The sequence below is a fragment of the Stegastes partitus genome, unplaced genomic scaffold (assembly GCF_000690725.1).
Source record: "Stegastes partitus isolate 25-593 unplaced genomic scaffold, Stegastes_partitus-1.0.2 Scaffold712, whole genome shotgun sequence".
Classification (NCBI taxonomy): Eukaryota; Metazoa; Chordata; class Actinopteri; family Pomacentridae; genus Stegastes; species Stegastes partitus.
In genome coordinates, this window is record NW_007578443.1 from 39,359 (window position 1) to 60,059 (window position 20,701).

Below are 20,701 nucleotides of genomic sequence, written 5' to 3' on the forward strand. Positions count from 1 at the left end.
GACTCCATTCAGCGAACAAAGTCACTTTAAGCTAACAAGAGCACTCATGCTTACGTCTCAGTGGCTTCCATACAGTGGCATTGTTGTCAAGAAATACGTAGTCTTATATAGCCAGACCTCAGTGTTATATCAGCACTGGAGAATGGTCTGGCCGTGCCCATTATTATGACTGTTACTATAGGAAAAAAATAAAATAAAACACCAAAAGAAACAGTCACAATTATACAATGTGCACCTGCAAAAAAGTGTGGGAGGATATTTGTACGCAGGAAGGCTGTTAATAAAACTCACCGGACACCAGAAAGAACAAAGCTGGTCTCCTTTCCAGCACGAGCCAAATCTCTGTCAAAACTAGGCTGAGTGATGATAACAAACAGATAGTTTAAAGGAAGATGAATGTTGGAGGAAATAGCAAACTTACTTCCACAGCACAGATTCAGTAAATCCAGGAAATACAGTGCACTGTATTTCTTTTTTATTTATTTATTTTTTTAACTTAAACCCTGTGATAATTGGATTTTAAAGGACAGTGAGTAAAAGAAACAGTACGAAAGTAAAAAGTTGTCTTGTAAGGTATATTATGTCTTTTACCCAAGAAAAGAACTTTTTTACCAACATGCAATCTCATATTAGAATATGTACAATACCATATTACTTTAAAAAGAACAAATGCATCTCCTGATATTTATAATTCTTGTAATTTCTTTACTGACTGCCTTCCATTATTTGTACATTTTGTTTATTGTACTTACTTGTAAGCTGTTTACACGCACCAACCGAGCTCCTACAAAGACATTGTGCTCTATTTTATTCTGTTCTAAAACCACCTACTGTCTACCTACTTTTGCGGTTTCAACTTCTGTGGAACAGGTAGACAATACAGGTTCGTAACTCGATTACTTAACAGACTCCTTAAGTGAATCTTAAGTGGCAAACCAGATTGCCATGTTCCCTAGACATTTACTGAAGTCACTGCAGCAGACAGAGAGATTTGATTATCCTCCTCCACCATAACACAGACCTCTCAGCCAGTTCTATACACTTTGCACAGTCTTTATATATAATACTGTATACCTATGTGATCACACTTAGTGCTCGACTAAAGCACGGCGCTATTAACAAGGTAATTAAGACCTTGTAATTAGCTACTTGTTTAATTAGTGCTCAGCATAATTAGATGACTTGGAGGTGAGGGGTTAGACACGGGTTAGACGCTTACAGCTGAGAGTGAAGTAAACCAGTTGGCACTCTCTGTGTTTCAGTTATGTTAAATATCTGTTGCAGCAAATGCACACCGCGTACAGTAGTAGATTATAAATCCCAGTTAATAAAATACTTTGAATTATTTTTTTTACCTCTCGCTTTGCCTTTAGAGATATTTTGTAGCCGTCCAGCCTTTTGTACAGCTGTTATTACTTTTGTTCGTACTGTTTTGTGTGTGTTTGCAGTTGACAAAATCATTAAAAGAGGCAGAATAGAGGGGGGGGAATACAGCTTCTGTAGATATTGAAAATACAATGTAAATTGGAAATGATGATGATTAAATGGTCTGAAGCTTTCATAAATCATCTGGATTGCTCAGTAGCTGTTCAGTAGCTATTGTAATTCCATTTCTGTCTACTGTTTGGGTCACCGCAGTGAATCGTAATGAATGTCTCCCTTCTCGTAGCTCCATGTGGCGGGAACCTGACGGGTCCGAACGGGCTGATTCTGTCCCCAGACTACCCTGAACCGTACCCCCATGGGAGGGAGTGTGACTGGACAGTAACTGTCACGCAGGACTATGTCATCTCTCTGAGCTTCAACCAGTAAGCTTGCATAGCATAAAAAAATAGTTTTCACCATTCAACTGACTGAACATGGCTGTGCTGTTCTTTATAGCATGATTTATGTTCAGCTCATGTTTCATCTCCCCCTCTCATCAAAGCTATAAACTAACATATTTTTAAATTAGTTGGCGTAATAATGTTGTTACCCTACTTGCAGCTCCTCTAAGCAGCATATTCTGATTATTTTTTTAATGTCTGTAACCAGGTTCAGCTTGGAGCCCAGTTATGACTTCCTACATATCTACGACGGGCCAGACTCCCTCAGCCCCTTGTTGGGTAGTTTCTATGGCACAGATGTTCCAGATCGTATTGAGAGCAGCTCCAACACACTCTTCTTGGCTTTCCGCAGTGATGCTTCCCTCAGCAGCAATGGATTTGTGCTGCAGTACACAGGTAAGCTCTTTAAGTTAGAGGAACGACTATGAAAACTATGAAGCAGGTGGAAACTTGGATTTTGTCTCTCTGTGTCCTCATGAGTCCTTTGTCTTTATTTATTTTCATCTTGTGATTCTTGTTTTATAATTCTGAACAAAACGGCGAATTTTAAATAGTATGTGTGACTTTATCCCCTAAATGTTTAAAATTCTCCCTCTGACAGGGTGGGAATGGATTTACCTCTGCTGCTTATCGACCTTGCAGATTGTTTCTTTTTAACTCTCTTTTGTGTCTAGTCCAAAGCAAGAGATTAGTGGTGTGAAAAATGCTCCAGTGAAAGGATGGGATTTCTGTGCTGCTGCATCCTGATCACCACCCTCCAATTTGAGCCGTGGTCTGCTCGGGTGTCGTTATTGATGTGTCCCTCCTGCGGTAGCCCCACTAACACAAAGAATTATGAAAATAAAATGCTGACAGCATGTGTGCTTAAGTTCTTTTTGATCAGTGCAGCTGCACAAAAGGCTTGTGATAAATTAGAGCAAACACCGTTTGTTGTCTCATGTCTAAGCTTGGCTGACCGCAGCAAATTGTTTGAGGGACCCAAATTTATTTGTTCACATGAGGCACTCTGTACTGCACACATGGTGCAGAATGTTCACAGACGTCCTTGAAAGAGGGCCAGTTGGTGCGAGGATAGCATAACACATCTGTGTTTTCTGCATTTGTGTTTCAGCCTCGGAGGGGAACACCTCAGCGCCTGTATGTTAAAGCCTTCTAACAAATATACAGACGCTGAACAAGCTCTAAATTAGACAGGGCATCTTTGTTAAGGGCTTTGCTTGAGAGAACAGTGTTAAATCTTCCTAAATCTCCCAGCCTCAATTAGAGATGTTTAAGGTATCAGACGTTTAACCAATTCCAGATCGACCCTGAGCTCCCTTTTTCTTGGCTGGTGTTCAGATGGGATTTGATCTATATAAGCAATTCAACTGATTTTCCAACGCTGTCTGTTTATGCAATGAAGCTCGGCGATTCATTTGCAAACTGTACGCAAATGGAGTGAAACACCGTCTTTTGGTAAGGCAGCGTTACAGAGCCTGCCCCTTAACTCACTCCCAGCAATATTTACTGCAGTGTGTGATACAGTGTGTGATATTGTATGGCCAATCTGGTAGAGCAGATGGACTCAGTGTGTGGCTCAGAAAAACTCCCTCACCCCACTTCCAATTCTCCACACTAATGAACCATAACCAAATAATACATAAATTACCTCCTCAGTTTCAGACAAACAACATGGCACAAAGGCGTGTTTGGCTGTGAGTTTGGGTCTATTTGGTGAGGAAGCAGCAAGTTGACAAGTTGGCCCAGCTAGTATTTGGTCAGCCTGCTACTGAAAATTGCATTACAAAATCTGCCTGAGGTGCTGTCAGCCTCTTTACCAAGCAGTCTTTATGTCATTCTGTTTCCGTGTCTCCGGCCATGTTTGATTGGCCTCTCCAGGGAAATATATGAGCTAAAAACTTTCCACGCCTGAGCCACATTTGAATAACACACACAGACACAGACAAGGACATTTATACTCGGGGAACACACACATACAAGCACCCTCGCGCTCGCATCTGTCTAATCCGATACCTTCACGAGTCCTCGGCTCATTTTCACTTCACATCACATCACCTAAACTCCTTTGAGTATTTTTCAAAACAGATGATGCCTCTCTCCCATTTTTCGCACCTACAAATGTCCTAAGGCGAGGCTTGTTAAATGAACCGTCCTCGTTGCGGGGACTGAACTTCTCTCGACTAGCTTGTGTCCAGGGCCAGTCTATACCTAATGGCTGTTACATCTATCACACCTCCGCTGTCTCCTTTCAGGTGTGCCCAGTTTAATTGGAAAAGGCTGTGAGAGAAGGTTTAGGTCTAAATTAGCCCATGAAAGGGATCAACGAATCTAGAACAGGTGCTGAGTGACAGGACCGCATGCATCGCCAGGGAAGGGAAGCATCCTGTTGGGTCAGTAGTTAGCTAACTTTCAGCTCAGAAACTTGTCATTTATCCAATGTGCTGTGTTTCTATCATCAGTAAATTTGACTTAACTTAGAGGAATACACTGGAAATACTCTTGTTTAAAGTATATAGAGGATGTTTGCTCTATGACACACATGATGAGTTAGTTGTGCATCGTGAGAATAAACATTTCTTTAAGTCAAAGATGGTAGAACAAAAAAAAAAGATCAAATCAGATCTTTTCAGTAAAATTTGAGAGCAAATGCACACAGAAAAGCGAACTCTCAGGGAAGTTAACATCAACTCTGAGACACATTGTTATATGGCTTTTGTGAAAACCATTGGCATGAGAAAGATGCAAAAAAAAAAAGTCTTCTTTGAAGCCATCCTAATGAACCTTTACAGCCGAACGCTTATGTAATATGAGCATTGTTAAAATGTTCCCTATTTAAGGTTTGCTTTCAGCAAACTTTGATGTTGAGACAGTTCAGGCTCTTGCACATTTTTTTTAATTTTTTTTTGTCAGACGCTGAATTGTAAGTTGAAATTTTCCTGACGAGAAAACATTTGACTCATCTTCCCTTTTGTGTGTTAAGTCATCAAATATTGAAGTTTGCTGTGAGAATAGACTGAACTGTGTTTAAAGTTGAACTAAATTGCTTTTGGCATTTTTCCTATGTTTATTTTAGCTGTGAGGGTGTGAAGTGCGCACAATTGACAGGCCCCCTCTCACGTGCACATTTTCCTCCTAAGAACAATGTGATGGCAAATTGAGCGAGACATCTTTCTTACGACCTCAGGAGTGGTGATTGATATGTGGTTAGATGCAGTGTGTGCGTGAGTGGGGTTCGGCAGGGTTTGCGTGTATACGTGTGTGTGCGTGTGCGTGTTCGGCAAAGAAAGCTTGCGTATGTGCATTGTCTTCTCTAGTTGACTGCACAGTGAAGCGTTGTTTGAGAGGCGGTTGTGTGCAGTCAGCAGACCTTGGGCCAGAGCCACGCCACTCTCAATCAGCTGCCTGTCTGTCTCTACAGCCATACATACCCCAGCAGCCACAGATGAGAGGCCACCGTCAAGGGCTGGAGAGAAAAGTGGCAGTCAGTGAGATATATTTACTGAGAGAGGGGAGTTGCAGCAAACAGGGGAAAGCATAAATGCAACCACAAAAAGAAAGAAGTTTATTGCTAACTTTAGGCAGAAAAACTATTTCTTTTCCAGCACCGCTGCAGCAGCTTGACGCAAAAAAATCTTTTTATCGGATACCAACACGCGCTCCCCTCTGTCACTGATTTTCCACTGTGTTACCTTCTCTCCGCAGAGAACCCCAGGGAGTCTTGCTTCGAGCCCGGCCTGGTGCGCAATGGGACACGGGTGGGCACCGATCTCAAGCTGGGCTCCACTGTCACCTACCACTGCGACAGCGGCTACACACTAGAGGGAGACCCGACGCTCACTTGCATCATGGGGGGAGACGGCAAGCCGAGCTGGAACAAACCCAAACCCATCTGCATTGGTAAACACTGACATCTGGAGTCGGTTGTTAGGAACACAAAACCACATCAGAGCTTATGGATTTATCGTATGTAAACACGCACGCGTGATTATGTACCTTTTTCCGCGGGGCGATGTCCTGCAGCTATATGTGTGCGGAGCTGTGTGGGTTTTTGCTAATATTAATAGATGTGAGCTTTAATTTAATCTCCAGTTTGACAAGAGCTGCCTACTTTGCATATCCTCTTCTCACACTGGCAGCAAAACCTGCATCTTTCTGACTGTTCTCTGATATTCCCATGACACGACTAACTCACGCTGTGCATATTCCCCTGGAAAGCCGGTAGAAGATCCCCGACGCCACAGAATCTGGCTCTCACACTGTGAAGCCTCCGTTACATGTCAGGTGGAAGACGTGCTCATTCCACACACATTTCCCCATAAGCAACAACACGTACATGGATTCAGTACTTTCACAAAGACACAAGCAACATGCACAGAGCGTTTTTTTTTTTTTTTAGAGGCTTTAACCAGGGGGAGGAGATTTGGGCCTCATCAAGGCCAGGCTAACCCAGACAGACACTTGGAAAACATTGCAATTTCACTGTGGCAAACACCTGGGACATCTTCCACCCAAAGTCCAATCAGACAAGAAAAGTAATTTAGGGAGCGATGGAACAGAGAGGATGGAAAAGGAGGAGGTGGGAAAGAAATGGAATCTTTCACTATTGGCTTCAGAACTTTCTTCTGTGTCCGCCTCGTACTCTTTTGTGGTTGTCTCTTCAAGTCTCGTCTCCGTGTGTCTCTCTGCAGCACCATGTGGTGGACAGTACTCTGGTTTAGAGGGAGTGGTCTTGTCTCCCGGTTACCCTGGCAACTACAGCAGTGCACGGACCTGTTTGTACTCAGTAGTTGTGCCCAAGGATTACGGTAAGCCAAAGAAGAAAAAAAAACACTGCGCTACTGTACTGTTTTTCTTGGCAGATTTTTGTGTGAATGTGTGGGTAATTATTTGTGGGTAATTAAAATGGAATTATTCTGTAATTCAAAAGATACCCAAACGATGCTCAAGTGACTCACTAAATTGTACTTATTCTTTCTTTTCTTAACTAAATATTCTTGGTGACAGGTGAACACAGCTCTGTAGTAAACTTGTAAAAGCGCCCATAACCACTGCGTTAATAGTTAGTCAGGGTGTACTAAATGTATTTTCCATATTTTTCTACACATAGCAAAATCACACAGTGCTTGATAGTCCCCATATCTATGTCTGATTGCTACACATATATATTCACAGCAATTTAATCAGCATCTTACACACGATACAATATGTCTATCCAAGACACACACACACTGTACAAAAGACTCTAATGTGCACACACACACAGACTGAGAAATAATTGGTGCCAAGATGATCCAGAGTTCTTGGAGTTTCGCTGTTTTTTTGGCATTTCCATCTGAAAGGTCACAGTTTGCTGGCAAGATGTAATCTGATACTGGAGGGGCGGCAAATTATTCAGAAAGCAAAACAATGTGGAAGTATGACACAGCTCGAACATGTAAATTCCGAAGCAAACACGTTTCACTGACTTGCCCAATATGTCTTGCCGCTTCACTTTCTGTCTCAGACTGTCTGTCTTGTTCTTTTCTTTTCTTTTTTTTTTAATCTCCTGCTTTCTTTTCCTCTTCCCTCTGGCTCTTTAATGAGGTAACAGCATCATACTTCTCCATGTCAAGGCTCAAATCCTATCATTGTTAAATTACACCAAAAGCAGCGGTGGGCATGTGTTTGGCTCGGAGGTGCTTCACACCAGTCTGAGGTCATGGTGCCCATTCGGAGGTCTAAAAAAAAAAAAAAAAATCTGACTGGGCACCCATCCTTCCTGGACCCTGTCGGCGGCATATTTCACTCAGTGGAGTCAAAGTTAGAGTGGAAATTGAAATAATTAAAGTCCACATTTGCATTTTCCCGGAAAATGACAGCGAGGCCCTAGGCAACTCAAGAGCCGCAAATGCTCTGTACTCCATTCTTGCCGCTTCTCATTAGTCTGATGCACCAGCCCTAATGATAAGCTATTTTCTCCAATGCAGAGTACAGGGTGGGCGTTACTGCAACCGCTGGCTTCTATTATCATAGTCGCAGATGAAGAGGATGCACAAATAAAGGAAACTGATGAGTAGGAGATTACGGTTGCTGAGTCATGTTGAACAAGTATGAAGATGAGGTCCTGCCATCACACCTACAAGTCCTGCGTCCCCTCTGCCCTTTTTCCTGTCTCCCTCTGTCTCTTCATCCTTCCCTTTAACCTGCAATGTTTTCCACAAGCAAACGAGACGTAGATTGGATGTGAAAGCAGTGAATATGTTCAGGCAATAGCAGTAGAAAGGGTGGGTTGAGAGGATGAAAGCGCCATAGTGGAGCTTTAGCTGCACATTGTACAACAGATTGGCTGTCATTGCAAAGCCTTTCATCCACTGACAGGCCATCAAGCCCAGACAGGATTGCTGATCTCCCTTGTAATATCAGTTTTTGGTTGTGTTGTCATAACTGGTGGTATTATCCACCCTGCATTAAAGAGGACATTTTGATTGAAATTGGTGTTGCTATTCTTTTAAATGTGAATTCTTCAGAGTACTTTTTTTTTTTTTTTTAAATGGATTTTCTGAATCTCTTCAAACAGATTGTACAGCTTTCAACATGACAGTTAGAGTCACTAATTTTAGCTAATTTCAGTCTTCTCTGTTCGTGTCTGTCTTTTCTAGTGGTCTTCAGTCAGTTTGCCTTCTTCCAGACTGCCCTGAATGACATTGTGGAGGTTTATGACGGGGCTACACAACACTCCCGTGTTCTGAGCTCACTCTCCGGAGCACACACAGGTAATTCAACACAAAAACACACATTCAGATGCCTACATGCATGCACGTTCTTGTGCATATCAAACGTATAAATTGACAAAATAAGAAGCTTTGCACGACACTTCAAGCAGGCAAGTCATGGTTCACACACATTTCTCCAGCTTTTGTTTCATATTCAGTACTAGCTTGTACCAAACCAGCAAAATGCGATTTGACTACTTGATCTCCCAGTAATTATTTTTGACATGACAGGGGGACTCAATAAAATGTTGTCTTGGCCTTATCCCTTTCATAAGGAATCCAGTTAAACTCAGAGACAAATTGCTGACGCAGGCAGAGCTGCCGTGGCTGCAGGTGGGCTCCAGTGAGCCGCAACACAATTCAACTGTGACAACAGCAGCTTAAAGAATCACGAGGATAACATATCAGCAGACGGCCTCAAGAAGACGTGCGCGTACACACGCCTGAAATGTTATTACTGAAACATTAGTGTCAACTCTAAGCACATGCAGGTGTGTAGGCAAACAAGTGCGTTCATGCGCACGACATTTGTAGCTTGCAGCTGTTTATTCATGCAACGATCTCAACTTCTCAATTCAGTTGAACAGCTAGATAAATCCATGCCAAAACTGCTGCACTGATCCTCTTTCGTTGAAAATGTGTGCAGTAATCATCTCGTATGAGCTAGAAAAAAATACCACATGCTTTCACTAGTTGTTGTAACACCTTTATTTCTATTATTTTATAGAAAAAAAAAAAAAATAAACATATACACATTAAAAGATGACCCCAAAATTGGGCTAAGTTTAGTTGAATTCACTTAATAAGCACTGAAATCTTCCAGAAAGGTAACTTTAAAGTGACGAGAAAACCTCTATTCACAGGCCTCTATTTAAACCTATTGCCACAGAATATCAAATCTAAGCCAAACCTTTTCCAAAATCTAACCATTAACCTAAAGTTGAAAGACCAGTATGTAAACCCTTTGGAATGACCTGCTCTTCTGCATGTATTATATAATGTGATCCGATCTCCATCAAAGTCACAAGTATGAAATAACCCAACGTGCTAATAGCGAGTTAATAACTCCCAAAGTGAGCCCAAGGGTTTAATAACCGGTTGAACATCCCTGTTGTTTATAATTTAAAGTAGCTCTAACTCACACCTCCAGCGCGTTTCAGTGATTAAAGTTTCTTAACTCATTACTGCAATTAGTTTTTGTTGATTTATTTAGTCCGGAGTTTCACATGCTTTTCCCAGCCTGCACTGTCAGTGTTTGAAGAATGTGTTCAATATGTACAAGAACAATATAATGATCTGTGTGTTATTCATTACAACAGGCTGTGTGTGGTAGTGATTGGAACTTAAATGGCAGGCTCACCAAGTTTTGAGGGCGACCGCTGACCAAAGATTTTCCTGGTCAACTGATAATTGTTAATTCAGCCCATGAATTAACTAGTTGTAGAGCATTTATGAGTTGTTTAGCGGTATCAGAAATTGACCTGAGCTCCAGGAATGAGAGCAAAGTTTAATGTAGGCTAGCACCGTGCTACATTACAGAGAAATACAAACTAACAATGAGCCTTTTGAGGACAAATATTACAAGCAGATGCAACCTGTCAAACGACAAACTTGGCAGCTGCACTGGTGGTCCAGTGAAGCATCAATAAATCCATAAAGTGTTTACCAGTCCTGTCTGTCTCTTTACATGCCCTCTCTGTGTACTTGCCACTCAGGGTGCTACATGCATGCTCCAACACTGTGCCGGTGGTATAACTGCCAAAATAACCCCTTTTTTTACAAATATTTCTGAATAGATGTCCACCAGAAGTACAACACAATGTTAGAGAATAGCAAAAAGCACAACAGCTGTCAGGTTGAAGGTGAAAAACTGAAGAACTAATTATTTGTGCTGCGTTATGTTGATGTGTTGATGCGATAAACACCACGCTTACGTTGGTAGGCTGCAAAAGAAATCGCTCGAGTCGGGCAGGTTCAACCTCTGAAGAGGGAGAGAGTGAAAAGGTGTGCGAATTTAGGGCAACTCTCAATCTCAGCCTGTCCTCGCCCCGTGGCTTGACAAAAGCAAAATGATTACTTTGGTTTGTGTCCAGGGCAGCCTCAGAAAATCCAGTTTACAGCTCAATAAACAGGACGCTATATTAACTGCAAACTCCTGGTGGCAGGTTCACAGAGCAACATATCTGTGAGCTTATAAAGCAAGAAAATCACCGATACTGTCTGAATATACAGTCTGTCATTATGTGCAATAAATGTATAGTCAGATAATGAGCATGTAAGTGATTGGCAAGGTACTGTTTCCCATGCATGGTAAATCACAGTTGTCAAAACATAAAGCAGATTGTCGCGTGATTATGCTGACCTTGAAAACCATATTGCATTAAACTCATCTCGGTAAAGCGTTCGGCAGTGTGTTTTCATTACTGTCATGTCTAGTGAGGCAAGTCACGCTTTCGGAAAAAGAAAAGGCAATGATTGTGAATTATTGGAGGCAGTGGTGACAAACAGAATAAAATAAGAGGGAAGGGAGGGGGAGAATAGAAGAATGCTAGAAGGTGGGAATTACAAAAGAAAAGGAAGACAGCATGTAGACAGAATGGACAAAAGAACTGAATCAAGAAATCGGGGAGGCTTATCTAAATGCAAATTTTTGAACAGTTTTTTTAAAAAGTAAAAAGACAATTGTCACTGTCATGGTCGCCATTTTGGGTGTGACTTGGGAGATCATTAAAGTTTGACCTCTCGTGTTGCTAATACGCATGTTACTTTTGTTTCACTGCTGTTAAATGAATGCAAAACATGCATTCGTAAAGTCTAAAACCTCCTTCTTGTAATCCCCACCGGGCTAACTCTTTTTAACTCCAAACCTGTTGGAGCTGTCATCTAACAGCTGGAACATTAATCTCTGACATTGTTCCCCGCGACCGCCGTAAATCGACGCCCGCCAACGACCGGCTCTGAAGTCTGGCCACTGACTTCCAGCCAAAGTCGCACACGTCCTTGTTGCGAGTCGTCCATATGCCGGCGCAGAAGATCATTTTAAGGGCAAAGTGGTTTGGAGCTGGAAAGTGGCCAGAGAGCTGATAAGTCACATGCTGACACATGTTTGATCTATCGAGATGAATACCTGCCCTGCGCAGCAAAATTATGAAACACTGTCACCATGACAGCACGCAGCAAGGGCTTCCTCTAATAAACTACCCAGCATGCTTTTGGGGATCCTACAGCGGAGCTCAAACAATCATAGCGACGACACATTAAAGAAAGCGAACCACCGAAGCCGTCTCTGGATGCTGCGTTTAAAGGTGTCGAAATGCTCGCGCCGAAACGTACGCGCGCATTAGAAAGACACGCGAACGCAGAAACGCAGATGTTGCCTCTGGGGTTAAGCACGTCTGCCTCCCACTACAGTGTGACAGCAAGCAGACACAGAGTAATGAGATTCACCGCAGAGAGCCAGTCAGCAGCACACTGAGAGGAAGACAGAGAGGCAGAGACCGAGATGCTCGTATCATGTTCTACGTCAGTCAACAAATTTTCCACCACGCTAGATATATCACGGGGGCTTTCCCTGTGTGTAATTACACTGAGCTGATGAAGATAGCGGGAGGTCATATTAGTGATTTCAGTGATGAAATGTCCCCTTTTTCTGTATATTTTAATTATAGTTGGGAATTTTAAAAGTAGGCATGGATGAATGTTCTTTGAGGAACGTTATTATAGTGAACAATCCATAAAATATTTGTGTGCGTTTTGTAGAGGAAACCTCAACAAATCACTTACATTTTTCTTTAAAAAACTAACTAAATGCGAAATAAAAGGCTTGTCTGTACGAATAGGTTTTCAGGTGTCATTGAAAAAAGAAAAAAAAACTTGACCAGCCAAATGTCCAACCTTCGAACTACAACAAGAAAAGCTCCATCACCCTCGGTCTTGGATTTTGACAGATGGAAAGCCAGTAAGCCTCGGTCAGGTGACCTTAGAGTCCTGCCTGTACAGTATGCTGTTAAGACTTCCTGAACATAAGCAGGAGCTTGATTGTGGAGAGCTTTACACAGCATGCGAAAAACCCAGCCTTGAATTTGAGTCTGTACTTCACACACAGCCAATGAAGGAAAGCCGCAGGACACACGGTCCCTGAAGCTCGGTCTACAGCACTTTAAAGTCTTTGCTTTGTCGTTTTAAAGCAGCCGCAGATTCTTTACTAGTAATTTGCTAATTAAAGAACCTATTGTGGATGACAATTTGGAACAAAATTTGAAAAAAAAATACAATATATTTGAAATATTTTTGACACAAGGAGTGGCTTATACGTTGATCGGAAACAGCTACTGAGTTCCCAGAACATTATTTTACATAGACGGAGTATAACCAGAGGCCCGTCTCTACCTTTAACACAATGCTATCAGGGTTAATAATAAGAACTGGTTACAGTGTCCCTGATGGAAGCTGTTGACTACCCTATAAGCATAGAAGACAAACATGTGTGACAGTAAAATATTAGACCAATCAAAGTTATCAACATGTGCTTGCATACACCAACATATCGAAGATGATGTGAAGCCTTATAAGAATGATATGCTTCCATGGAAGTGGAAGCATAACATCGACTAGCATAGCTCAAGACTAAACCATGGTTCACTTGGATCAGATTTTTTGCACTTTTCCGCCATACATTACGTGAGCAGTGTCTCTAAATATACTCGTATTCAGAGACCTGCAGCATGTCCTATTTCACTCAATCATAGCAGACTTCCCAGCACCTATATATTTTTTATTTTCATGCCAGACACACAGAACGAGTCCGTAGAATAGTCGCTTACACGACCATTAGAGAGGAAGGAAATATTTGTTAGTACCCAGTACATGATAAGCTGATAACCAGAAGCAGTTTTATTTACCCACACAACATAAACTGAATGCAACCCTTTGCTAAAAATCGTTACCGACTGTATCTCTAACCGTTCTCCATCCCAGGTGAGTCGTTGCCATTAGCAACCTCCAACCAAGTCCTGATCCGCTTTACCTCCAAAGGCCAGTCCAGCTCTAGAGGATTCCATCTGGTCTACCAAGGTAAGTGTAACACACAGGCGCACGCACAGAATCTAAATCTCCTTCCTCGCCTCTTTCGGATCCCTTCAGTTCGAACGGCCCCGGTTTTCCCCTTCATAATAGATGACTCGCTGAGTGATTTTTGCAAGGATTCACCTTCAGCCACTGTTTCTGCTGCGTGCGCGTCGGCAGAAAAGTGCGCGCTTGTGTGAAAAGGTTGTGCTTAAACTTTCCTGTACTTGTCTTCCCCCTAAGAGGGACTTTTTCTTTTGAATTGTTATTTTCCTTAAACAATGCACTGTACCAGAAATGACATTTGCCGCACATAACCAAAGGCAATGACAGCTCTGGAGAAAGTTTAATGAATAAATAATTCATTTTTGTAAGTAAGCTCAGGGAAAGCCAAAGCAAAGAGAAGCTGAACATTGTGTTATCTATTTGGGGTACTGTGATCACACTGACATAGATACCCATAGGAACTTCAAATCACCTGACTGGGGCGCCCCTATAGCTCACCTGGTTGAGCAGGCGACCCTTGAACAGGGGCTAAAGTTCCCCGATGCAGTGGTCGCGGGTCGACTCCTGCTCACGACCTTTTGCCCGAGGTCTCTCCCCACTCTTCTTCCCCCTTTCTTGTCTGTCTTGTCTATCTCTACTGCTCTAAATAAAGACAAAAGCCCAAAAAAACATATAAAAAAATTATAATTTAAATCACCTAACTGGTCAATTAGTGGGATGCAGGGTGATGCAGCGGGTTAGCACTGTTGCCTCGCAGCAAGAAGGTCGCCGGTTTGCGTCCCGGTGGGGTCACCGGAATCTTTCTGCGTGGAGTTTGCATGTTCTCCCCGTGCAGCGTGGGTTCTCTCCGGGTTCTCCAGCTTCCTCCCACAAAGTCCAAAAACATGTTGAGGTTAATTGGTGATTCTAAATTGTCCGTAGGTGTGAATGTGAGTGTGCTTGGTTGTCTGTCTCTAAGTGTAGCCCTGTGATAGACTGGTGACCTGTCCAGGGTGTCCCCTACCTTCACCCTAAGTCGGCCGGGATAGACTCCAGCCCTCCATGACCCTAGTGAGGATTAAGCGTTGTATAGAAAATGGATGGATGAATGGCCAATTAGTGAAATCTAACAATGGAAATCTAAATGCTTCGTTATGTTTTTAAATTTTTTTTTATGAGATTAAGATCTAATTTCAAAGAGACACTTGGGAACAAATTATATTGACACCAGTGAAGTTAATGCGCTCACAACCAAGAACGCATGCAACCAGAAATAACAATAACTAATAGATCAACAAGTAATTAAAAAAGTCATGAAGCTCCATAGAAATATGAGCTTTAAGATCTCTTATCGGCACTAGTGTCTGAAAACTTCAGTCTGCATTGCAACTCATTTCAGCGGTGAGGTGCATAACAACAAAACATCATGCATTCTGACTCAAGGCCAAAGAGCGACCACCTGTAATGACCGGATCTTCCTCTCCGTCCACAGCGGTGCCACGGACCAGCGCCACCCAGTGCAGCTCGGTCCCCGAGCCCCGGAACGGCCGCCGTATGGGAAACAACTTTGCCGTGGGTGCAGTGATTCGCTTTGAGTGCAGCCCAGGTTACATGCTGGAGGGATCAAGCGCCATTGAATGTTTAACGGTTCCCAATGCCCTCGCGCAATGGAACAGCTCCATACCCAGCTGTATAGGTAGGCCATGAGCACGCAAAGCAGACACAAACACAGACATATACACACTTGTCTTAAGCATTTCCAAGCTAGGCAAGGTGTGTTTTTGTTGTCTGTTTTCTTTCTTTCTTTCTTTCTTTCTTTCTTTCTCTCTCAGTTACATTCCTTATCCGTTTGTTTTCCTCGTCACTCTCTCTTCCGTCTCCCCCTCTGTCTCTCCCACTTGATGCCTTGAGTGTCAAACTCTTGTCTTGACACAGATGTGGGCTGCCAGCCATCACCTGTAGTGATACACTGAGATTCAGCCATGCGGCACACAGGTGGCAGGCACTGCTCAGGGTCACAAATACACACTGACATACACACACACACACACACATATGGTGATATCAACATGTATATACAAGACACACTCTCTCCCACACAGCTGAAGCAGATGCTACTGTGCTGTCACCAGATGTGAATTGAACAGAACAAGCTGGGGAGACAATGTCTACGGACTGTGAACACTTCTTAGGAGTGTTAGATTGTGTCTGCTATAATTGGTGTGTATGCTTGCGTGGCCAGGTGTGTTGTTGTCAAGCACATTTCTCGTCTGATTGTGATTTAGGTTTAGTGGATCTTAAAATCAAAATTTTAACTATGCATTTATTTGATTCCCTTTCTTTCTTTCTTTCTTTCTTTTTTTTAGTTAGTTAGTTAATGCCATCTTTGTCATGTCATTAGTGGCCCCACAGAATCTACGTTAAAATATTATGGTAGAAGTGTAAGTAATATTAAATGAAAATCAAGTTTTTTACCTTGTTAGCTGGTTCATTTGACATTTTCTATATGCCAGTAGACACATTATGACTGAAATTAGCAGCCAACACCGTGGCTGAGTATTTGTTCATACGTGAAACACTGACGGAAACATTCCTGTCATTTTGGAGGGTGGAACTTTCCTTATCAACCTTCTTCTTCAGAATTGGTTTCTGCTTTGGACATGCCCGGCTGAATTGCTCCAGCATTACAACTTGCCACTTTGTAGCGTAGAGCAATTTTACAGTGTCTGAGCAGAGTCGTAGCTGAGCTGGTGTGCTACAGCTGCAGCGAGCGGTGGACGGGTGGATGGAGAGGATTCACACGTTCAGAAGTGTAGCGTTACACCATAGCCAGTTTTTTAAAAAATAGGGTTTTATTTTCATGAAAAAGCTTCTGCATGTAGATGTAGTTCTGATACATAACAGTGAGTTTTTAGGGGTTTATTTAATAAGCAGAGAGGGACTTCAACGTATTGTGTTAATGTTTGTATGTTCTCCCTACGTTGCTGTGCATCCAGTCTGTAGGCGTACTACATGCTTATCAGTCAACCCTCTCCTTTCACCTCACAGTTCCATGTGGAGGTAATCTGACCCATCGAACTGGCACCATCTTATCTCCTGGCTTTCCTGAGCCGTACCTCAACAGCCTCAACTGCGTGTGGAAGATCACTGTTCCTGAGGGATCAGGAATCCAGGTTGGTATCAGAAACCCTCTAGCTGGCATCAGCATATCTCCTGGATGTCAGGATGGTCGAATCAGAGGCAGATTCAGCTTTGATAGCAACCTGTCCCTAAGATAGTTCTCAAATCCAACCAAAAAAACACAGTAGCGCTTTGATCAGAAATATGGAAAGTCACAAAATTAGCTTAACCGGTGCGAGTGTTTAGATTTAAGACCTGTTGATGTTGAAAAGATGTCTAAAAATCTAACCTATCTACACACGCAAAGGAAGCATTGCTATCACAGCATTACGCTTTATAATACAATGTAATAATTGATGTGCAGACTTGCAATAAAATGATAGCAGATTCAGATTTCTCATTTAAAGTGCTGTTTTACTTTTTTTTAATCTGCCTACTCCTGATCTGACCAGTCTGTCACTTACCAGATTGTATTTATCCTGAACCTCTAACCTTTATCACTCTGCATGTCTCGCCAACAAGCTTCTGTGTGTTGATATGTTTCCAGCTCACCAAAGGCTAATTAACAGAGCTACCCGCAGTATATTGACTTACAGCATATGCAGCTTTCTCTCTGCAGGCGAGCACCTAAATGATATACTCTGTTGACTTTGCAGAGGCTCAGAATTTAATTTTTTGGAGATCACAATACCAGAAACTTGAAATTGCACAATCTAAAATAAATGTGTATATAATTGCCTTTTCAATTACTTTTTTTTCCCTTTCTTTCTTGGGAGTTAATTCAGTTTGCATATTCTTATTCTTTGATGCGTGTGCGAGGGGAAACCTCATGGAACCTGGGCGAGGTCCCAGCGGATCTGCCTGACAGAAAGTTTTTAGGCTTATGCTTCAGCCTCTGTGTTTAATGACCTCAGTGCCGTCCCTCAGCTATTAGCTCCCCCACCTCAGCTGACTGTCCTTGCAGGTCAAATACACAAGATGGCCCACAGGCACACTTAGCATGCTTGCACTTCACACTCACATCGCAATAGCTTGGAGGTGAAATAGACCCAACAAAAAAAAAAACTGAGTGTTGATTAAATGCACATCCTCTAAAAGGCAAACAGCTTAGCACCCGGAGTGTATACATTTCTGACAGGTAAAGGTGCAGTCAGGTAACAATATATAGGAGTTTTTTAGTCTTGTGCAAACAGAAGGCACATTTCCATATTGCTACAGGGTCACTGACGGTGCTGCCAAAATGTAAAGTGCTAGAGTTTCTATACTCTCTGCAGCAGAATCCTCCTCATCCCTACCACTTCTTGTCATTCACACTGTCATCTTGTTTCTCCCGGTCCGTCTTTCTTCGCCGTTGCTCTTCTTCTACCAGCTACCAGAAACACATTAGATTGGAGTGTCACGATCTAGAAGAGAACTTAAAGGAGCGAGGTGCCTCGCTGGCACATTTGCCGCGGCCCCCTAATGAAAGATCAATCTGTGATCTGCCTCGTCTCTCCGGGAGCCCAGTGCGCCAGAGCCCCTACAGCCCCTTTAATTGGCTCATATCCGATCTATAACCATCAGAGGCAGAGAAGAGGGCAGAGGAATGGATGTAAGAGGGAACGGAAAGGGAGGCTTGGAGAGAATAGAAAAAAAAATGAAGGACGACACGTAGAATGAGTGAATGAATTTTAGACCAAGACTGAGAACGAAGATATAGTGGATGGCGCACTCCTTTCACTCATTCATTTCAATTTGCAAATGGTCTGGCAGTTTCACAAATTCTGTGTGAGTGGAAGCTACCGCTCTGTTTGGCAAGAGTTGAACGGAAAAATCTGTTTCAAGATTCATCATTTGGGGCGACCCTTGTGATAAATTGAAAATGCTACCATAGCATGTGGTGTCTTTTTTTTCTTATTAGTTGTTTTTATAGAAAACATCTTTGTCTTTCTTTGAACGTATGATCAACCATTTCCATCACTGTCCTGCAGTTTTCATATTTTAAAATCTACGATCACTTGAATACGGTCTTCCAAGAGAGCCTTAAAAAAAGTTATTTAGTGCTCTCTTAGTTGTGTTTTATTTCTTCCTTTTATGCTCAAGTAAAAATGTGAGTACATCGTATATGAGCCTGTCAAGATACTCTCAACTATCTGGGTTTCTATAGAATGCTCATCTGAACTCCAAGCAGTTATTTGGGCGCTTTTTGCTTATTTTTACTCACTGTGGGCTCGTTTTTCACTGAAATTTTAAAAACCTGCACCTTTATGGAACAGCACAACCGTGGATAGAAGACAAGAGAAATAAAAATGTTGTGAGAAAAAACAAAAATGAAAGAGAAATTGTTTTACAAAAATTGAACAGACTGGAAACAAGGTACAATCATTTTTCCAGGAGCCCACATTGTTACCAGTATTGGGGATGAGTGGGGGCCATAGATAAGGCCTATTTACATTTTTACAGCCTCGACCAGGCAGTTTTTCACACTGCTCTGCACATCAGCTTTAGACAGTTACAGGAAGATCTATTTAGCGCAGTGAAATATCAACTCCAGACAGATACATCACCATGTTGAATGGATCTACAACTTCCTGACATCTTGTTCCTTTTTTGTTGTATATGTTTTATTGCTCAAGTACGCTATATGCTTCTCTCAATCTCTCTTGCATCGTCTATTCTCTGTGCAAACACAGCCTGCAGTTCCCGTGAGAAACCTCAAGTTTTTGTCTTGTTACTTGCGGTCAGTTGTGCAGAGGAGCACGGCACTTTTTTTCTTTTCTATTTTTTTTACAGAATTTGGTGCAAACACTGAACAATATCTGGTTCTGGAGACTTGAATACATTTTGGTGTCCCTGAGCCCCAATACCTACTGATTTGGGGGTTGAGGGTTAAATATTTGGGGTGTGGGTGTCTACATCAAAATACCTCTGTCACACTTTTAACTGGAAATTTTCTTCCTGGACATTTTCGCAAGGACTTCGGTGTGTCGACGCCTACATAACTGCCTCTCTTTAGATGAGAGTAGTCACCAGCTAAATGTCTTTCGCTGTACCTTCTTCACATCCCTTCTTATGTCTTCTCCAGCTCATTAATCTTCAACTCTTCACCTAATTTCTGATTTCCCCGCCCATGCACATTCTCGACCCGACCGTCACTGATCTGCTGCCTAAAACCCAATCTTCCCTTCCATTTCTGTACTGGTGTTTCCTTTTTCACGTTTCATTAATTGCGTTCCTCTTCCACCCCCTCTTTCTGTCTGTCTCTTCCCTGTCTCAGATCCAGGTAATCAGCTTTGTCACAGAGCAGAACTGGGACTCGCTGGAGGTGTTCGACGGAGGCGACAACACCGACACTATGCTTGGCAGCTTCTCAGGTATTGCCGGATGCGTGTTTTGTATGTGTGCTTTTTTTTTTATTTTCTCGCACGTGTTTAATGTTTGCAACCTTGGGCAAATTACAGATTTTTTTAAAACCGCTCATCTGTACTTGCCAAAAGACAAAATAATAGCCTAATTAGTTTTCCCAGAGCAGAAACTATGACCTGAAACACACACTGTATCTGTTAACCAAGGCATACAGTGCTAAAAAAAAAGGGTGATTTATTTGGCACAGTTCATATTGTAACGTTGCTAAATCAAATTCAGAACACATAAAGGCCGGAGGGGTGCAGTCATGGGAAAGTTTCACAATTCTAATCCGTTTGAGCTTCCCCTGGCAAAATCTTGCTACATTTCTACAAAGGTTAGCTTTTTTCTGTGAGGAGTTGAAGTCAATGTTTGTTTACAGTGCCTTTGTTACTCCCATCATAGTGAGGATACAGCAACAGGGAATTCTCCTTTTGTTTGTGCTTGGAACAAGACCAAAAGTAAATGTTAGATGTGCCCCGAAGTAAAGAGATGAAAGAGAAATGCCACCAATATTAGGTCATATCTGTGAAACGTGTGATTTTCACGTGTGATTTTTTTTTTTTCTTC

General features: G+C 42.2%; 1 protein-coding gene across 1 annotated transcript in view; it reads left to right on the plus strand.

The window, feature by feature from the left end:
* The window catches only part of csmd2 (CUB and Sushi multiple domains 2), a gene marked incomplete at its 5' end in the record, with an annotated part of 113,610 nt that overhangs the window by 37,686 nt on the left and 55,223 nt on the right, over nt 1-20,701 (plus strand). The window contains 9 exons of the mRNA XM_008291065.1: nt 1,670-1,808; nt 2,035-2,222; nt 5,529-5,723; nt 6,515-6,631; nt 8,465-8,578; nt 13,556-13,651; nt 15,120-15,323; nt 16,676-16,800; nt 20,004-20,100. Of these exons, the coding sequence (XP_008289287.1) occupies nt 1,670-1,808; nt 2,035-2,222; nt 5,529-5,723; nt 6,515-6,631; nt 8,465-8,578; nt 13,556-13,651; nt 15,120-15,323; nt 16,676-16,800; nt 20,004-20,100 (1,275 nt within the window). The remainder of the gene's footprint in view (nt 1-1,669; nt 1,809-2,034; nt 2,223-5,528; nt 5,724-6,514; nt 6,632-8,464; nt 8,579-13,555; nt 13,652-15,119; nt 15,324-16,675; nt 16,801-20,003; nt 20,101-20,701) is intronic.